We start from the raw sequence: 21,044 nt of genomic DNA on the forward strand, positions 1-21,044 counted from the left end.
TCCAATTAAACAATATCTATTGTGTCTGTGATTCCTATTTATAATTCGAGTTCAATATCAATATTGCACAATAAGTCATTAACTATGAACTGTGTAGGAAACTTATACAATAACAAAATGAGAATATATTTCTTTTTAGTTTCCCGTACATTGGATAATACAAGAGCCTGTCAGCTATTTATCACAAAAAGCCTACAAGGAAGGGCACTGAGAGGCATAATTATACCATCAGTGGGTGTTTTTACCAGAGGTCCACACTGCCTCCCCTCTGTATTTGCAGCAGAGCACCGCAATATGGCACATATCATACTCCAATGAAAATAGCAGATTCTTCCACAATTATAACAAAGATCAGTGGAAAAATCTGCTATTCTCATTGGAGTATAACAGGAGAGGCTCTGCCTCCCCTGCTTACACATCACTGGTTAAAACCATTTTTAAGGCTGTAATGAACAGATGGAAATATCTTCCTTATAGATAATGCAGAGCTGTGTGCTACACCAACTATTATGTAAGCCAATATAGCAGGCACAGTATAAGTAGTAATATGGAGTGACTCCCTCAATCATTTGGGAAAGTTGACTCCGATGGCACAGTGCTACCACCAGATATATTTTATGTAGAAATATATAAATAGATGTATTTCATCACATTATATGTCATGTATGGGGCCTATTTATCAAATAATACAGTATTTGCAGGATCTTTCTCTAAAACAAACCTTTAGGTATCCCCAAGAATGTACCATGGAGAACACGGTTTCTCTGGGGGCTTCTGTGCTGCTGGATTTGCCAAGCTTAGCCCCACCAGAATAATCATCTCCAGATGGTGTTATTCTATTGTAGCCTATGGGCTACTAATTCTGCCCCCTTGCAGTGCACATGGTTTTGCCCATCTGCTAACAAATTTGCTGCTACGATCAGGTCTGAATTAGGCTCTATGTCTCAAGCTGTTGTTACAAAGAGACCTCAGATCTAGTAAGTTGCATGCAATAATGCATCAAACTTTTAGCAGTGTACTCACATTTCAGAAGAGTCCTCTTTGCTGATGTATTCCTCTAGGATACTTGTGTCAATTGAAGGTTCCAGAGCTCCATTAAGATCATGTCCTGTAACAAAGGATCAGAAGAGGGGTGAGATACTTCTATACACACAAAGGTACAATTTATAACACAAGACAGAACAGGGCTCAATTTACTTTATAAGACAGACAGCAAAGAATAACAGCCGATCTCTGATCTCAATCCCATTATAATGCACTAGTTGCCTTCACACAGCCCAGCCAGCCAGCCCTATTTGTGGGTTAAACCAATATTTATTAGAATGCAGTTTATCTACTATTTTGGAACTTATGACAATGACTGAAGCACAAATCTGCCAGTTATGGGCATGCCATCCATGGTTACCAACTCAACACCTAAGTCCTGTGTCTTGATTTGTATTTATCCACAGACAATAAGTAAGTTACATGTACAGGTATTAGCAAATGTGAGTTGCAAACTGTGATCCCTGCCTAGACAAAAAACGATACATTGACACAACAAAGCCAAATTCCGCACTACTGCCAAACACAAAACTCACGCTGGCAAATGGTCAATCCATAAGTGATGTGGGGTAACTAACATCTGTAATAACATATATGTGCCACAAAATGAGGCTAGGGACATGAAATATATTGGGCAAATACTGATTGTAAAATAAAAACGTGGCATTTGTTTACACCATTTGTAAAAATGTTTATTAATTAAATGTTGACCTCTCTTTTCCCACGTCTTCAGGGCTCATGATTAAGTATTAAAGATCTGGTGTAATATTGGCTGGGAGAGAGGGGAGAGCATCAATTATTAATCAACTTAAAATACACTACACAAAGCGCCTATCATTAGTTGTTTGATCAAGATGTATCAAAACTTCTACAGAGGACAAGTAGAGCTATTGCCTTCGCACCCAATCAGGTTCTAGCTGTCATTTTATAGAATACAGCAGGTAAATGGTAGCTAGAATCTAATTGGTTGAGCTGGACAACACTTACAATTGACCTATTTAAAAGGTTTTAAAAGCTTGTTAAAAGAGCAACATCCGTCTGTCAGCCCTTATCCATCGGCCCTTATGTTTTTTTATACTGTCAGCCCTTATGGTTTTTATACTGTGGCTAGAAAGAAAGTGGAATATTATTTTATTCACTTTACTTCTCTATTCAAGCACACAGTAAAGAGGTCCTGCGAGAGGACCACTTAGATCATGTGTAACGGGACATATTTGTTGCCTCTTATTGCTTTAAAAAAAATAAGCATTGGAGAAGGCTAATCACCAAATCTTACAGGTCAGATCCAAGTCACATGACAGAGCCCACACAAAGTCACATGGCAAAGGCCTAGCAGTTAGTGCAAGTCAAAAGACAAGGCCAAGCCAAAATAAAAATTGTATACTGAAGAATGAAGTCTATTAATGGACCATTTGGCTACTTATTACCTGACCAGCATCAATACAGACATTTTAGAACTTACAATTGGCTACACCAGTGGCATCTAGATCTAAGTCATCCTTGGGTGTTTACCTTAATGTATTATATTATACTGCACTTTGTTCATTTCAGATAGAATGGCACAAGACAGATAGATCTCTTTATCTCTGGTATATATCCTGTGAAGCATATGTAACCAGTTCAAGTGAAGATACATACTGTAAGGCTACATGTTCCTCCCAGACATCAGTGAGGACTAGCAAGAAGATAGGAGGTGTAAAGATGTAAGTAATTAGTAGATGTAACCATCAAGCCTGCAAGTAACTGTTGTTTTTAGGTTGCGTCCATTATAATAATGAATAATGGAGGCCATTCAGATCTGATCGCTGGGCTGCGTTTTTTGCTGTCCTGAGTTCAGATAGTCGCCGCCTACTGGGGAAGTGTATTTTCGCAGTACAAGTGTGCGATGCTATGTGTACGCCAAGCTGCTAAAATTTTGTATGTGCAGTCTCTGTGCAGCCCAGGACTTACTCTTCCAGTGCAATAGAATCAGGCTGATCGGGGTCGGAGCTGACATCAGACACCCTTCCCTGAAAACGCTCGGGCACCTCCTGCGTTTTCCCGAACACTACCAGTAAACGGTCAGTTACTACCCACAAACAGCTTCCTCCTGTCAATCACCTTGCGAACGCCCATGCGAACGGATTTTTCGCACCATCCCGTCGCTGACCGGCGATCCCCGTTGTTGTTGTTGTCCGACACGTGTGCGAATTGCGGTGCTTACGCGTGCACTGTTATGAGCTGATCGACCACTATGTGAAAACGCACTGCAGCGATCAGATCTGAGTGAGCCCCCATGCTTGTACAATAGCGCAGAAGACCACACAGAAGAGTGATAACTCACAATGGTAGGCACAAGCAGCAACACAGGACTTGTACTATATTGGTAGAAAAGAAATTCACTTATATCCCTTCTTTCTTTTTTTATCGTCAAATTTATTACAGTTCCACTAGAATCTTCTAGGTCCCCTTTTTTTCTACTGTCTGTGTTTTCACTCTCTTGTTGATACAATGTGCTCTGTTTTATCGTCCTCCTGCGTGTGGGATGCTTACAGCCCTATAGGGCGTGTGCCAACCTTGGATACCACTCGATTTACAGAAAACATGTGGCGTCTCCCCCACACGGCCAGTGGAAAATGTGCTTCATAGTTTGCCAACACAAAACAAGGGAGCAGCTGAGGAGGTGCGGAGGTAGGGGCACATGGAAGGAAAATAAAACAACATTTTCGTTTCTTTCTACGTCACCTTGAATGTGCCAGTATCTGTAGAAGTAAATATGTCCTGCACTTATTTGTGATTCTGTTGCCATGGTGTGCATGCACAGAGTTGCACTACTGACTGAGACGCACGGTGTCTGAAATGGTGCCTGGGTAGAGGCTATTTGGTGCCTGGGTAGAGGCTATTCAGGCGCATGGAGATGTACTGTGTTATCGGCAAGTTATGGGAGTGTTGCAGGCATGTCACATAGCTGGTTGGGAAATCACATGCTTCCAATATATATTTTATTGAGGTTCAGAACATACATCAGAGTGCAATAAAAACATAAGACAGAGCCATATGCACAAGAAGAGAAGCATGCATTACAGCATACAAGAAAAAGAAAAGGCATAGGTGGTCATTCCGAGTTGTTCGCTCGCTAGCTGCTTTTAGCAGCATTGCACACGCTAGGCCGCTGCCCTCTAGGGGTGTATCTTAGCTTAGCAGAATAGCGAACGAAAGATTAGCAGAACTGCTACTAAATATTTTCTTGCAGTTTCTGAGTAGCTCCAGACCTACTCCTAGATTGCGATCAGCTCAGTCCGTTTAGTTCCTGGTTTGACGTCACAAACACGCCCTGCGTTCGGCTAGCCACTCCCCCGTTTCTCCAGACACTCCCACATTTTTCCCTGACACGCCTGCGTTTTTTAGCACACTCCCGGAAAACGCTCAGTTACCACCCAGAAACGCCCCTTTCCTGTCAATCATTCAACGATCAGCAGTGCGACTGAAAAGCGCCGCACGAACACCAGCAAATCTACTAAGTTTTGTGTTAAATAACTTAGCGCATGCGCTCTGCGTACCATGCACATGCACATTTAGCAACAAATCGCAGCACAGTGGAAATCGGCAACGAGCGAACAACTCGGAATGACCACCCTAGTCTCAAACAATACCTCAAGTGTTTTTTCCATTTTTCAACACATAACACAAAATATAGAACAAAAACAGACTGCTGTAGAACATAATAATGAACAAAAACAGGACAGTAGTATGTCTGAATCAGCAACAAAAACGACGTGGGAAATCACATGCTTAATAGCTGGAGACCACACTCTGACATAAAATCTCCACTTATGGGGGAATTCAATTAAATGTGGTAAACACACCTGCAAAAAAAAAAAAAAAAAAGTGACTTTACCGCAATGTTTTTTCCCAATGGTGGCATCGGGCTATTCAACTGCTGCCCCTTTTTTCGTGGGTGCAGTAACCTGTTATCATTCGAAAGCCAATTCCATAGTAAAGCATCAATGGTTCCCTAACAGATGGTTTTACCATCAAGGTTATCCATCAATCATACCATCGATGGTTACCATCAATGGATAACCCACCGATGGCAATCCCTACGTCCGAGTCCTTGCAGTTTCAGGTACACGGTTGCGCACCAGAGCAAGGGCTTATTATAGCAGTAGCATAAAGTCACAGATGCACGTACGGCTGAGCGTCCTCATCACTGCCAACACCAACCACAACTACCAACAACTGAAGTAGAACTTTGCTAACTTCAAGGAAACTTTCTGCCAACATGATCAATGATTGGCAAAACTAGTGGCACTCTGAAGACTCGACTACTACACACATATTGATCCTGGAGTCGCTGCACAAAACAAATCTCAGGGGATCTATAAAAGTGCTGCTATTTGCGCAATTTTAAAAGTGCACCCACCCGCATTATCTATCATTCTGTAGTTTGCATAAAATTGCATTCCATATGTGGCTGTTTTATAATACATTCAGGTTTGCTAGCCTACATTGTGTCAAAAAGTTTGCTACGAATTTAACCCTTTAAAGTGTGTTTGATTTTAAAATACACGTATCTTTAAAACACATCTATCTGGAGGTGGATCTTTGTGTGACCTACAGGCCTGATATAGCATAACATACTGTATTAATGATGACTGTAGAATTGCATGCTATATTTAAAGTTGTACAGTATGTATCATGACATATGTGTCAAAATGGCTACTTTATGGTTGCATTTTATTGGTCAGTGGTAAATCAAGCAGTGAGAATGTATTTTAGTTAGCCAATATTGCTAATGCCAACCACATATAGTGTGTCTCTGGAAGTAATTGAGACCTGATCGCTAGGCTGCGTTTTCTCACAGCCTGCGATCAGGTCCGAACTGTGCATGCGTATGCACACGCATCACACGTAGCCGCCTCGATCGGGAACATGGCGGCGGGCCTCCTGTGGGAGGCATCCTCTAATTCTGCAAACAAGCAAAAATTGCGATGCGTTCGCATTTCTGCTTGTTGAAGGGGGGGGGGGGGGGGGGCGGCGGCGGTCAGCATGCTGGGCGGCCTTGCCCTGCGATGGCCGGCCCCCAGCATGCTAGCAAAAGGATTGTAAATTCTGCTAATTAGCAGAATTTGCAATCCTTATACCCCTTTCACATCGCCAATGCCGGATCCCACCCGGGTATTGGAAACAGGTCCTTCCTGGGTGGGATCCGGCATTGGACCCTAACGGCAGGCTTCCCGACCCGGGGTCGGTTGCCATAGCAGCGAGGGGGCGGAGACGGCAGCGGCGCTGGGAGATGAGCTCATCTCCGCGCCGCCTCTCCCTATGTAGTGAATGGGTCGACCCGGGAACCCGTTCACGCTGCCACTGACCCGGTATTCAACCCGGGAATAACACTGCTTTATTCCCGGGTTGAATTACCGTGTCAGGTGACCCAGGAATCTGACCATGGCCCTTTCACACCGCACACTGACCCGTGTCGACCCGGCAATTATTTGTGCAGTGTGAAAGTTGTATTACTGAATTAGGCCCATAATCTTTCTCATTTAAGCCATAAAAATAAGAATTTACTCACCGGTAATTCTATTTCTCGTAGTCCGTAGTGGATGCTGGGAACTCCGTAAGGACCATGGGGAATAGCGGGCTCCGAAGGAGGCTGGGCACTCTAGAAAGATCTTAGACTACCTGGTGTGCACTGGCTCCTCCCACTATGACCCTCCTCCAAGCCTCAGTTAGGTACTGTGCCCGGACGAGCGTACACAATAAGGAAGGATTTTGAATCCCGGGTAAGACTCATACCAGCCACACCAATCACACCGTACAACTCGTGATATGAAACACAGTTAACAGTATGAAACAATAGAGCCTCTCAACAGATGGCTCAACAATAACCCGATTTAGTTAACAATAACTATGTACAAGTATTGCAGATAAACCGCACTTGGGATGGGCGCCCAGCATCCACTACGGACTACGAGAAATAGAATTACCGGTGAGTAAATTCTTATTTTCTCTAACGTCCTAGTGGATGCTGGGAACTCCGTAAGGACCATGGGGATTATACCAAAGCCCCCAAACGGGCGGGAGAGTGCGGATGACTCTGCAGCACTGAATGAGAGAACTCCAGGTCCTCCTCAGCCAGGGTATCAAATTTTTAGAATTTTGCAAACGTGTTTGCCCCTGACCAAGTAGCTGCTCGGCAAAGTTGTAAAGCCGAGACCTCTCGGGCAGCCGCCCAAGATGAGCCCACCTTCCTTGTGGAATGGGCATTGACAGATTTTGGCTGTGGCAGGCCTGCCACAGTATGTGCAAGCTGAATTGTACTACAAATCCAACAAGCAATAGTCTGCTTAGAAGCAGGAGCACCCAGCTTGTTAGGTGCATATAGGATAAACAGCGAGTCAGATTTTCTGACTCTAGCCGTTCTGGAAACATATATTTTCAGTGCCCTGACAACGTCTAGCAACTTGGAGTCCTCCAAGTCCCTAGTAGCCTAGGCACCACAATAGGCTGGTTCAGGTGAAACGCTGACACCACCTTTGGGAGAAACTGGGGACGAGTCCTCAATTCTGCCCTATCCATATGGAAAATCAAATAAGGGCTTTTACAAGACAAAGCCGCCAACTTTGATACTCGCCTGGCAGAAGCCAAGGCCAATAACATAACCACCTTCCACGTGAGATATTTCAGATCCACGGTTTTTAGTGGTTCAAACCAATGTGATTTTAAGAAACTCAACACCACGTTGAGATCCCAAGGTGCCACAGGAGGCACAAACGGGGGCTGACTCTGCAGCACTCCTTTTATAAATGTCTGAACTTCAGGTACTGAAGCTAGTTCTTTTTGAAAGAAAATCGTCAGAGCCGAGATCTGTACCTTAATGGAACCCAATTTAAGGCCCATAGTCACTCCTGCTTGCAGGAAATGCAGAAATCGACCTAGTTGAAATTCCTCTGTTGGGGCCCTTTCGGCCTCACACCATGCAACATATTTTCGCCATATGCGGTGATAATGAGTTGCTGTAACCTCTTTCCTGGCTTTAGTAAGCGTAGGAATGACTTCCTCCGGAATGCCCTTTTCCTTCAGGATCCGGCGTTCAACCGCCATGCCGACAAACGCAGCCGCGGTAAGTCTTGGAACAGACAGGGCCCCTGCTGCCGCAGGTCCTGTCTGAGTGGCAGAGGCCATGGGTCCTCTGATATAAATTCTTGAAGTTCTGGGTACCAAGCTCTTCTTGGCCATCCACGAGTATCGTTCTTACTCCTCGCCTTCTTATTATTCTCAGTACCTTTGGTATGAGAGGCAGAGGGGAGAACACATAAACCGACTGGTACACCCACGGTGTTACCAGAGCGTCCATAGCTATCGCCTGAGGGTCCCTTGACCCGATGCAATATCTTTTATAGCTTTTTGTTGAGGCGGGACGCCATCATGTCCACCTGTGGCCTTTCCCAATGGTGTACAATCCTATTGGAAGACTTCTGGAGGAAGTCCCCATTCTCCCGGGTGGAGGTCGTGTCTGTTGAGAAGATCTGCTTCCCAGTTGTCCACTCCGGGAATGAACACTGCTGACAGTGCTAACACATGATTTTCCGCCTATCGGAGAATCCTTGTGGCTTCTGCCATCGCCATCCTGCTTCTTGTGCCGCCCTGTTGGTTTACATGGGCGACTGCCGTGATGTTGTCTGATTGGATCAGTACCGGCTGGTTTTGAAGCAGAGGCCTTGCCGGCCTCAGGGCATTGTAAATGGCCCTCAGGTCCAGAATATTTATGTGTAGGGAAATAACCTGACTTGACCAAAGTCCCTGGAAATTTCTTCCCTGTGTGACTGCCTCCCAGCCTCAAAGGCTGGAATCCATGGTCACTAGGACCTAGTCCTGTATGCCGAACCTGCGGCCCTCTTGAAGATGGGCACTCTGCAGCCACCACAGTAGAGATACCCTGGTCCTTGGAGACAGGGTTATCAGCCTATGCATCGGAAGATGCGATCCGGACCACTTGTCCAACAGGTCCCTCTGAAAAGTTCTTGTATGGAACCTGCCTAATGGGATTGCTTCGTAGGAAGCTACCATTTTTCCCAGGACTCGCGTGCAATGATGCACCGCTACCTATTTTGGCTTCAGGAGGTCTCTGACTAGAGATGACAACTCCTTGGCTTTCTCCTCCGGGAGAAACACTATTTCTGGTTTATGTCCAGAACCATCCCCAGGAACAGTAGACGTGTCATAGGAACCAGCTGTGACTTTGGACTGTTTAGAATCCAACCATGCTGTTGTAGCACTTTCCAAAATAGTGCTACCCCGACTACCAACTGCTCCTTGGACCTCGCCCTTATAACGAGATTGTCCAAGTACGGGATAATTACAACTCCCTTTTTTTGAAGGAGTATCAACATTTCGGCCATTACCTTGATAAAACACCCTCGGTGCCATGTACAGTCCAAACGGCAGTGTCTGGACTTGGTAATGGTAATCCTGTACCACAAATCTGAGGTACTCCTGGCGAGGATGGTAAATGGGGACATGCAGGTAAGCATCCTTGATGTCCCAGGATACCATGTAATCCCCCTCGTCCAGGCTTGGAATAACCGCCCTGAGCGATTCCATCTTGAACTTGAATTTTTGTGTTCAAGGATTTTAAATATAAAATGGGTCACACCGAACCATGCGGTTTCGGTACCTCAACCCATGTGGAATAGTAACCCCGTCCTTGTTGAAGTAGGGGCACCTTGAGTATTACCTGCTGGGAATACCGCTTATTAATTGCCTCTAGCACAGCCTCCCTGCCTGAGGGAGTTGTCAGCAAGGCATATTTTAGGAAACGGCTGGGGGGAGACATCTCGAATTCCAGCTTGTACCCCTGAAATACTACTTGAAAGAAACAGGGATCCACCTGTGAGCGAGCCCACTAATTGCTGAAATTTTTGAGACGGCCCCCCACCGTACCTGGCTACACCTGTGGAGCACCCGCGTCATGGTGTGGCCTCACAGGAGGCGGGGGAAGAATCTTGATTCTGGGAACAGGCTGACTGGTGCAGCTTTTTTCCCTCTACCCTTGTCTCTGTACAGAAAGGAAGCGCCATTTGACCCGCTTGCTTTTCTGAAGCCGAAAGGACTGTACCTTTGTCTGTGAGGAAACCTGAGGTAAAATTATTTCTTCCCAGCAGTTGCTGTGGATACGAGGTCCCAGAGACCATCCCCAAATAATTCCTCACCCTTATAAGGCTCTCTATGCGCTTTTTAAGTCAGCATCACCTGTCCAGTGACAGGTCTCTAATACCCTCCTGACAGAATGGACATTACATTTATTTTGGATGCCAGCCGGCAAAATATCCCTCTGTGCATCCCCCATATATAAGACGACGTCTTTAATATGTTTTTATGTTTGCCAACTAGTATCCCTGTTTGACAGGGTCACCGACCACGCTGCAGCAGCACTATCTGCAGGTCTCAGTCTAGTACCTGAGTGTGTAAATACAGACTTCAGGATAGCTTCCTGTTTTTTATCAACAGGTACCTATTAAAGTGGCCGTATCCTAAGACGGCAGTGCCACCTTTTTTGACAAACGTGTGAGCGCCTTATCCACCCTAGGGGATATCTCCCAGCGTAACTTATCCACCTGGCGGGAAAGGGTACGCCATCAGTAACTTTTTATAAATTACCAGTTTCTTAACGGGGGAACCCACGCTTTCACATACTTCATTTATTCATCTGATGGGGGAACAAAACACTGCCTGTTTTTTCTCCCCAAACCTAAAACCCATTTTTAGAGGTGCTTGGGTTAAAGTCAGAAATGTATAACACATTTTTTATTACCGGGATCACGTCACGGATGTTCCTAGTGGATTGTGTATATGTCTCCACCTTGTCGACACTGGAGTCAGACTCCGTGTCGACATCTGTGTCTGCCATCTGAGAGAGCGGGCGTTTTTGAGCCCCTGATGGCCTTTGAGACGCCTGGGCAGGCGCGGGCTGCGAAGCCGGCTGTCCCACAGCTGTTACGTCATCCACCCTTTTATGTAAGGAGTTGACACTGTCGGTTAATACCTTTCACCTATCCATCCACTCTGGTGTCGGCCCCACAGGGGGCGACATCACATATATCGGCCTCTGTTCTGTCACCATATAAGCCTCCTCATTCAACATGTCGACACAGCCGTACCGACACACCGCAGACACACAGGGAATGCTCTAAACGAGGACAGGACCCACAAAAGCCCTTTGGGGGGACAGAGTAAGAGTATGCCAGCACACACCAGAGCGCTATATATATACAGGGACTAACTGAGTTATGTCCCTAATAGCTTTTATATAATATACTGTATACAGTGCCAATTTTAATGTCCCCCCTCTCTTTTCCCTCTTACTGTACTGTAGAATTGCAGGGAAGAGCCAGGGAGCTTCCCTCCAGCCGAGCTGTGAGGGAAAAATGGCGCCAGTGTGCTGAGGAGATAGGCTCCGCCCCTTTTTCGCGGCCTATTCTCCCGTTTTTTATGGAATTCTGGCAGGGGTCTTTACCTCATATATAGCCCCTGGGGCCATATATTGAGGTATTTTAGCCAGCCAAGGTGTTTTTATTGCTGCCTCAGGGCGCCCCCCCCAGCGCCCTGCACCCTCAGTGACCGGAGTGTGAAGTGTGTGAGAGGAGCAATGGCGCACAGCTGCAGTGCTGTGCGCTACCTTGGTGAAGACAGAGTCTTCATGCCGCCGATTTTCCGGACCATCTTCTTGCTTCTGGCTCTGTAAGGGGGACGGCGGCGCGGCTCCGGGACCGAACATCAAGGCTGGGCCTGCGGTCGATCCCTCTGGAGCTAATGGTGTCCAGTAGCCTAAGAAGCCCAATCCGGCTGCAAGCAGGCGAGTTTGCTTCTTCTCCCCTTAGTCCCTCGCTGCAGTGAGCCTGTTGCCAGCAGGTCTCACTGAAAATAACAAATTCTAAGACTATAACTTTCTAAGAGCTCAGGAGAGCCCCTAGTGTGCATCCAACCTCGGCCGGGCACGAAATCTAACTGAGGCTTGGAGGAGGGTCATAGTGGGAGGAGCCAGTGCACACCAGGTAGTCTAAGATCTTTCTAGAGTGCCCAGCCTCCTTCGGAGCCCGCTATTCCCCATGGTCCTTACGGAGTTCCCAGCATCCACTAGGACGTTAGAGAAATGCTATTTAAAACTCATCCCTCCACACAACATTCTTTCAGTAACCTTATGGCTCATAAACTTGGTCTTTAGAAAAGTATTCTTGTTTAGTGTTTGCTGGGTAGGACTCAAGAAACACCAGCATTAGCCAGTACAAGAGAGCCCTGCAGTCCTTTGATGTTATCCTACAGTTACTCTTCTGGGGAGAGTAACAATGTATTAACACTTTAGATATAGTTTTCTAACCTCAGCCTTATGATCATCTCCAAGTCTTTCTCTTTCTTTTTTAAATTCTTTATTTTGGGCACAGAATTATCGGTAAACGGTACAGTGGAATATAAAATAGAACATCGCAAATAACAGACGGGGCTGCCATCAGAAATTATGGGGCCTGGGACGGACTAAATAGACAGGTCCCCCCCCCCCAAAAAAAAAAAAAAAAAATCTCCTGCATTGCTCCAACCCTATGTGATGTCATACATTGTGATGTTACATATAGGTGGAGTGTTCACAGAGATCTGATGCGCAGGGAAGGCTTGTTTTAAGAAGTCCTCCCTGCGCATCAGACTGCTGTTGATTCACAGACTGGTGTAGCTCTACAGGCATTGGCGGTAGGAGCCAGTGGTGGGCCCCCATCTCTGTAAGGGCCTGGTCCCCACAGTCTCCCCCCACACACACACACACACACACACACACACAGTCCCCCCTCCCACCCCCACACCCCCCCTGATGGCTGCCCTGATAACGGTCAAAACATATCTACAGATGTGGGGGGTTTTTTATGGGTTCTTCAGCTGGGCCAAATAGCCCCTCTCAGTGTACCAGGTTCCGCATGCTCGAAAAGTGCATCTTATTTGCATAATTAAAGCACAGAGAACCAAGAAAAGTGTTAGCGTACACATACACAGATCAATTTGGTGTGCAACATTTGCATACCTGTGTGCGACAGAGTCTGAATCTGTGTAAGAAGTGCTACGATGTAGCGTCCGTGGCTGATTCTCATGCCAAGTTACGTTTTGCTTCATCTGCGGCTTTGTACCAAGTCATGTGCCGTTAAAGTCGCAACCCAGCATCTCTGGTACACTGCAAGTAGCTTTTCGCTGCATCTGTGATGCCCTAAAATATGTGCTACCCATCATGGTGTATTTCTCTTACACCGAGTGGCTGGCTCTGTATGGCGTACAGATGCCTAGTAAGTGAGGGCACATAGCAGCATACAGTAGCATGTGACCAGTTTATGTGTTTTCATATGATGGGCTGCCTAAAGTTACACTTGATTGTCATCCCATTGAATGACACTCCTGTCTGATAATCAAAGATGTTCACATAATTATTTGATCATTAAATGAACGAAAATAGAACTGCATATTCTTATGACTTGGATGAAGATCGGAATACATTTTAGTTAATATTTGCACAGATAGAAAACTCTAAAGAGATCACAAACTTTCTAACACCACTATATAGTTCCCATGTTCCATGATTCACATTGAGGTTTGAAACAAAATGTGACTCATACAGTATGCTGCATCAGATGTGACTCGGATAACTAAAGGGCCCCATACACTTATCCGACCGAATGTCGGAGGCGATCGCCCCGTCAGCCTCCCGGGGGGCAGGATCGCCCAAGATACATCGGATGCTGTCCTTCTGCATCCGATGTATCCTGGGCGATCCCAGCCATGCCCCCAGTTTGGACCAGATTGAATGTGCAGCATATTCAATCTGGAGGATCTGATGCTCACGGGAACACGCATCAGACCGGATCAGACCGGAGACAACTCAAAAATTCCAGATTTCACCCAATATATCGGGCCGAATGCCCGAATTGGGCTGAAATCGGGCATAATTGCTCTACTGTATGGGGCCCTTAACAGGTGTTGAAGGATGAGCTTAAGATATACGCTCAAGGTGAAACAACCTTAGACAGTCCACAATGTCCCTGCACCTCTCACCGTAAAAAGTTCTCACCACCCCCTCCCCCTCATACTGTACACTTAAAACTTAATATGCCCTCTCACCCTCTTAACTGTGCCTCTAAACTGTGTCTTCCCTCCTTTCTCTCTCTCCCAAATCCAATACTTTTCCCGAATTGTTCTGCTTTCCCTCGCCTGACCAGGATCTCCTTCAACCTCCAAAGCTCTCTCAAAAACCACCAACTCCCCCCTGATACCACTCTCACTGCATCTTATACTTGTCTCTCTGGGTACACCCTGACCATGTGCCAATCCCCAAGCCAAGTCCCAATCGCTCCTCTTGCATCATTCCCTCTGCCTCTAGATTATATACCTTTATGAACAAGGAGTTATGTACCATTTGTTTTCACATCCTAACTTTTTCATCATCCTTCTATGTATGTCCCTATTCTGTTCGATATGTACAGTATAGGGGGAATGCAATTAGCCACAGTAATTTAACTGGGCTAATTGATCCCACAGGGTTATTCAATTATCCCCCGCTGGCAGCCCTTATCAGGGATTTTCTTTTTACACCTGTGAACAGAGGCGAGAAAAAATCCCGGATAACCAGCAGGTTAACGGGTGCCGCGACCGTTAACACAAGATCTGTGAACTGTTCATGGATTCTGTGTGTTAACATCCATTAACCCAAGTTAACACTCGGGGTAACACGCTAATTAAATGGGCGTTAACAAGGCTGTTGCGTGAAAAAGGGTAAAAAAAATGTAGAAATAAAAAAGAAATAGGATGAACTAAATATAAATCTAATGGTGCGGCAGAGTGGAACTGCCTGCCTATATCAGTTTAATATTATGCCTATGAATATGAATTTATCTGTTTTAATTCTCTTGCGTTTCTATTTGAAACATTTCTCTTTTAACCACCATTGTAATAAATGTTGACTATTGATCTTACCAGCTGCACCATTATATTTATTTAATTTTATGTGTCTTATATATTTATACATTTTTGTACTAACAGATTATTGCCAGTAGTGCTATAATATACATTTTTACCCTATAGGTTTGTGGGACAGTGTTATCATATATATACTTACAGTCCCTTGTCCTTATAAACCCGGGACCAGGGTATTGGTTCTGTAGCCAAGAAACACAGATAAATATCTAGCTCAGATGAGCAAACTGCAAAGGAACAACCAAAAAGGCTCAATGTATTACACTACAGAAGACGTATGCAAACACCACAGCACCTTCCACCTGAGAGATCACACATCACCATCTGCTACAGAGCCATTCAAACCAAACCGGGCAATGCGATATCAGTGTAACTAGTGTCCTTGTGTACTCAGCCATTAGGTCAGTCTATCCTTTCATTCAAAAGAATATGACACCATGATAATTATCAGAACTGTGAGGCTTTGAACTTTGAGGGTGATTCAGAGTTGATCGTAGATGTGCTAAATTTAGCACATCTACGATCATTTACTCTGACATGCGGGGGACGCCTAGGCCCTACCCCCCCTTCCCGCACAAGAACACAGTCGCACATCGGCGATGCTTTTGTACTTGTCAAGTAGCTCCCTACCTGCACAGCTCCTGTGCAGCTGGCAGGGAGCTACTTGTCGCATCCTGGGTTGCAGCGGCTGCGCGTGACATCACACGGCCTGCCCCCTAAAACGGTGGCCAAATGCCGCCGGCCCACCCCCTCCCGCCTAGCGAACACCTCTGCCTGTCAATCAGACAAAGACGATCGCTGGGCTGAGATGCCGATAGCATCTCTTGCATGCACATGCGCACTGCAGCGCAAGCGCAGTTCAGACTTGATCGCCCGCTGTGCGAAAACGCACAGCAGCGATCAGGTCTGAATTAGCCCTTTAGTTATGAATATTAACATTTAGTTATACTGTATATCGCGAGAATGTTCTGCATCAGAGATACTGTACATTTGGGAACAAACACTACAGTATACTGTAATACCCCTTTCACATCTGCAATGCCAGATCCCACCCGGGAATTGGAAACGGGTCCTTCCCGGGTGGGATCCGGCATTGGATACTCTTGCTACCCCTTTCACTGGCTGTCCGCCCCGGCAATATGCCGGGTTGGTTGCCATAGTGGCGGGAGGCGTAGCCAGCAGCCGGGGTCGGGGTGAAGGCGGCGCTGGGAGATGAGCTCATCTCTGCGCCGCCTCTCCCTATACTGTGAATGGGTACTGGGTTGCATCGACCCGGCAACCCATTCACACTGCGCCTGACCCGGTATTCAACCCGGGAATAACCCTTCTGATTACCCGGGTTGAATTACCGGGTCAGGCGATCTGGGAATTCTCCAAGGCCCCTTTCACATAGCACACTGACCCGTGTTGACCCGGCAATATACCGGGTTATTTTTGCGATGTGAAAGGGGTATAAGATGGTTATTGAAAGACAGAGAAAGGGATATGGCCCTGCTCACAAGCTATACTTCTATATTTCACAGCTTGTTCTAAAAGCTATAGAGGGTAATACTGCAGGAACCCAGACCTATTGATACACAAGGGTACTGTATATTTATTAATGTCTGTCGCGAACTAGCATACTATAGTGACACTTATAGCAGTGATACAGATTTTATCTGTGCAGCAATTTCCCTATCCAGCGCTTCTTTATACTATGACCCGTTGATGCCAGCAGTTGTTTGCAGGGATGAAGTACAACATTCAGGATTTGCAGGTCCTACATTGCTGGGTATAGCCTGGGCAATGCCATATCAAGAGGTTCATGGGACCGGCAGTAAGAGCCCAACCTGCGTCTCTCCAGCTGTTGTGATGCTACAAGCCCCAGCATGCCCTGACACAGTTTTGCAATTAGGGAACACTAAAGCTGTGCCAGGGCATTCTGGGATATGCAGTCTCACAACAGCTGGAGAGCCACAGGTTGGCCAGGCCTGCAGTAGACAAACTTAGGCTACTGCTGAATAGCTGGTTACATCAAAAGCTAGTTATTTTATTTTTGTATATACATCTTTATTAGTTCAACAAGGATAAAGACACAAGCAATGTACATTAACAAAAGAATAGTAGCAGTAGTATTAGTAGCAGTAGTAGTAGTAGACTTTTTTTTATTTATATAGCGCTTTAACTCCAACAGTACTCAAGGCGCAATCATTGTTTCTCTAACGTCCTAGAGGATGCTGGGACTCCGTAAGGAACATGGGGAATAGACTTTGACTCTGGGTGCATACCTCCCAACATTCTGTGGGCTCAAAGAGGGACTCCTCGCACGTCCGAAAAGGGGGCGTGGCTAACCAAAAAGGGGCGTGGTCTCGCGGCACTGCCGCGATCGCGAGTCATGCCCCCGTTTTTCATCACTAAAGGGGGCATGACCAGCGCTCTGTGAGCCGCTGGCATGCCCCCTCTCCCTGTCTTCACTGAATAGACGCTGTGCGCATGCGCACAGCGTCTATTCACCGCTGCTCTGCTAAGCAGAGCAGCGATGACAGGAGCCTCCCAACTTCCCCTTCCACACCGCGGGACACTGCGGCCCGCGGGTGGGACAGTCCCAAAAAAAACGGGACTGTCCCGCGAAAATCGGGACAGTTGGGAGGTATGTGGGTGTGCACTTGCTCCTCCCTCTATGCCCCTCTTCCAGACCTCAGTTTGATACTGTGCACAGTGGAGACTGGGTGCATTTCAGGAGCTCTCCTGAGTTTCCTGTAAGAAAGCATTTTTGTTAGGTTTTTTATTTTCAGGGAGCCTGCTGGCAACAGACTCCCTGCATCGAGGGACTGAGGAGAGAGAAACAGACCCACTTCTCTGAGTTTCAGGGCTCTGTTTCTTAGGCTACTGGACACCATTAGCTCCAGAGGGATCGGTACGCAGGTCTCACCCTCGCCGTCCATCCCAGAGCTGCGCCGCCGTCCTCCTCGCAGAGCCGGAAGAAAGAAGCCGGGTGAGTATGTGAGGAAAAGACCATCTGAGGCGGCAGAAGACACCTTGATCTTCACTGAGGTAACGCACTGCAGCTGTGCGCCATTGCTCCCCTTCACCTCACACACCTCGGTCACTGTAAGGGTGCAGGGCGCGGGGGGGGGGGGGGGGCGCCCTGGGCAGCAATATAAACCTCTCTTATGGCAAATACACATATATACATGTACAGCTGGGCACTGTACATGTATATAAAGAGTCCCCGCCATGTTATTGAAAAATTTGAGCGGGACAGAAGCCCGCCGCCGAGGGGGCGGGGCTTCTCCCTCAGCACTCACCAGCGCCATTTTTCTCCACAGCACCGCTGAGAGGAAGCTCCCCGGACTCTCCCCTGCTTGACACACTGTGAAAGAAGGGTTTTAAAGTAGAGGGGGGGCACATAATTGGCGTATGTATATATACAACAACAGCGCTACTGGGTAAACATACTGTGTTTTTTCCTGGGTCATATAGCGCTGGGGTGTGTGCTGGCATACTCTCTCTCTGTCTCTCCAAAGGGCCTGGTGGGGAACCTGTCTTCAGAAAAGAGCTGTGTATGTGTGGTGTGTCGGTACGTGTGTCGACATGTCTGAGGTTGAAGGCTCACCTAAGGAGGAGGGGGAGTGTATGAATGTTAGGTCTCCGTCGGCAGTGCAGACACCTGATTGGATGGATATGTGGAATGTTTTAAGTGCTAATGTTAATTTATTGCACAAAAGACTAGACAAAGCTGAAGCTGGGGTACAGTCTGGGAGTCAACCCATGTCTGTCCCAATGTCGCCTGGACCTTCGGGGTCTCAGAAGCGCCCACTATCCCAAATAGGTGACACAGATACCGACACGGATTCAGACTCCAGTTTCGACTACGATGATGCGAAATTACAGCCAAAGGTGGCTAAATGTATTCGATATATATGATTATCGCAATAAAAGATGTTTTGCATATCACTGAGGAACCCCCTGTCCCTGACACGAGGGTACACATGTATAAGGAAAAGAAACCTGAGGTCTCCTTTCCCTCCTCACCTGAGCTGAATGAATTATGCGAAAAAGCGTGGGAAACTCCAGACAAAAAACTGCAGATTCCCAAAAGGATTCTGATAGCGTATCCTTTCCCGTCGCAGGACAGGATACGGTGGGAATCCTCCCCTATCCTTTCCTTATCAAAAAAGATAGCGCTTCCATCCCAAGATACGGCTACCCTCAAGGATCCTGCTGACCACAAGCAGGAGGTTACCTTGAAGTCCATTTACACACATTCTGGTACGTTACTCAGACCGGCTATTGCGTCGGCCTGGGTTTGTAGTGCTGTAGCAGCATGGACAGATTCCTTATCAGCGGATATTGAGACCCTTGATAAGGATACCATTTTAATGACCCTAGGACATATAAAAGATGCTGTCTTATATATGAGGGATGCTCAAAGAGACATTAGTTTACTGCAGGGGTGGGGAACCTCAGGCCCGAGGGCCGTATAAGGCCCTCAAAGCCACTTGATCCGGCCCAGCCAGGCTCACCTAAACAAGAGGAGATGCAGAGCGCCCACTGAGATTTTACCACCAGCGGGCACCCGGCTCCTCAGCAGCAGCCGGAGGCAGGAGCTCACTCCTGAGCTCCAGCTTCTGGCTCAGGCAGTGTACATGTGTGGCTGTGCGACGCTATGGGAGAGACGCCATGACATCTCCCATAGTTTCGAGGAGAGGGAGGGCAGCGGTCCGGAAGCAGGAGCAGGGCTGGTGAGCATTGTGGTTTTTTTTTTTTACTTTCTTTTAATGTGTGTGTGTGTGTAAGCGGCACTACTAGGGGGCATATTTAATGGGGCATAACAACTGACGGGACATATCTAACGGGGCATAACAAGTGACTGGGGGCAAATCTAATCGGGCTAACAAGTGACTGGGGGCAATACAGGTGACTGGGGGCAATACAAGTGACTGGGGGCAGGCTAATTTTTAAGTTGATAATTTTTGTATGGCCCCCGAAGGATTTTATAAATATCCAAATGGCCCTTGGTAGAAAAAAGGTTCCCCACCCCTGGTTTACTGGGTTCCAGGATAAACGCTATGTCTATTTCTGCTAGGCGTGTCTTATGGACCCGACAGTGGACAGGTGATGCCGACTCCAAGAGACATATGGAGTTGTTGCCTTACAAGGGTGAGGAATTGTTTGGAGAGGGCCTCTCGGACCTCGTCTCCACGGCTACGGCAGGTAAATCAAATTTTTTGCCATATATTCCCTCACAATCTAAGAAAGCACCTCATTATCAGATGCAGTCCTTTCATTCCAATAAAAGCAAGAGAGTACGTGGTTCGTCCTTTCTTGCCAGAGGTAAGGGCAGAGGGAAAAATCTGCACAACACAGCTAGTTCCCAGGAACAGAAGTCCTCCCCGGCCTCTGCAAAATCCACCGCATGACGCTGGGGCTCCCCTGAGGGAGTCCGCTCCAGTGGGGGCACGTCTTCGACTGTTCAGCCACATCTGGGTCCACTCACAGGTGGATCCCTGGGCAATAGAAATTGTTTCCCAGGGTTACAAGCTGGAATTCGAAGAGGTGCCTCCTCACCGGTTTTTCAAATCGGCCCTACCGAAAAAAAACCCTGGAAAGGGAGATAGTGTTACATGCGATTCACAAATTGTGTCTTCAACAAGTGGTGGTAGAGGTTCCCCTACTTCAAAGAGGGCAGGGGTACTACTCAACTCTGTTTGTGGTCCCGAAACCGGACGGTTCGGTCAGACACATTTTGAATTTAAAATCCGTGAACCTTTACTTAAAACGGTTCAGGTTCAAGATGGAATCGCTCAGAGCGGTCATCGCCAGCCTAGAAGGGGGAGATTTTATGGTATCTCTGGACATAAAGGATGCATACCTGCACGTTCCCATATATCCTCCTCATCAGGCGTACCTGAGATTTGCTGTACAGGATTGTCATTACCAATTTCAGACATTGCCGTTTCACCAAGGTAATGGCGGAAATGATGGTGCTCCTGCGCAAGCAGGGTGTCACAATTATCCCGTACTTGGACGAT

General features: G+C 46.8%; 1 protein-coding gene across 9 annotated transcripts in view; it reads right to left on the minus strand.

Moving 5' to 3' along the window:
• The window catches only part of MYRF (myelin regulatory factor), a 318,723-nt gene that overhangs the window by 133,389 nt on the left and 164,290 nt on the right, over positions 1–21,044 (minus strand). For all 9 annotated transcript variants that reach the window (XM_063944661.1, XM_063944662.1, XM_063944660.1 and 6 more), the window contains exon 2: positions 1,024–1,108. In XM_063944661.1, coding sequence (XP_063800731.1) covers positions 1,024–1,108 — 85 coding nt within the window. The remainder of the gene's footprint in view (positions 1–1,023; positions 1,109–21,044) is intronic.

Source organism: Pseudophryne corroboree, chromosome 11 (genome assembly GCF_028390025.1).
Source record: "Pseudophryne corroboree isolate aPseCor3 chromosome 11, aPseCor3.hap2, whole genome shotgun sequence".
Classification (NCBI taxonomy): Eukaryota; Metazoa; Chordata; class Amphibia; order Anura; family Myobatrachidae; genus Pseudophryne; species Pseudophryne corroboree.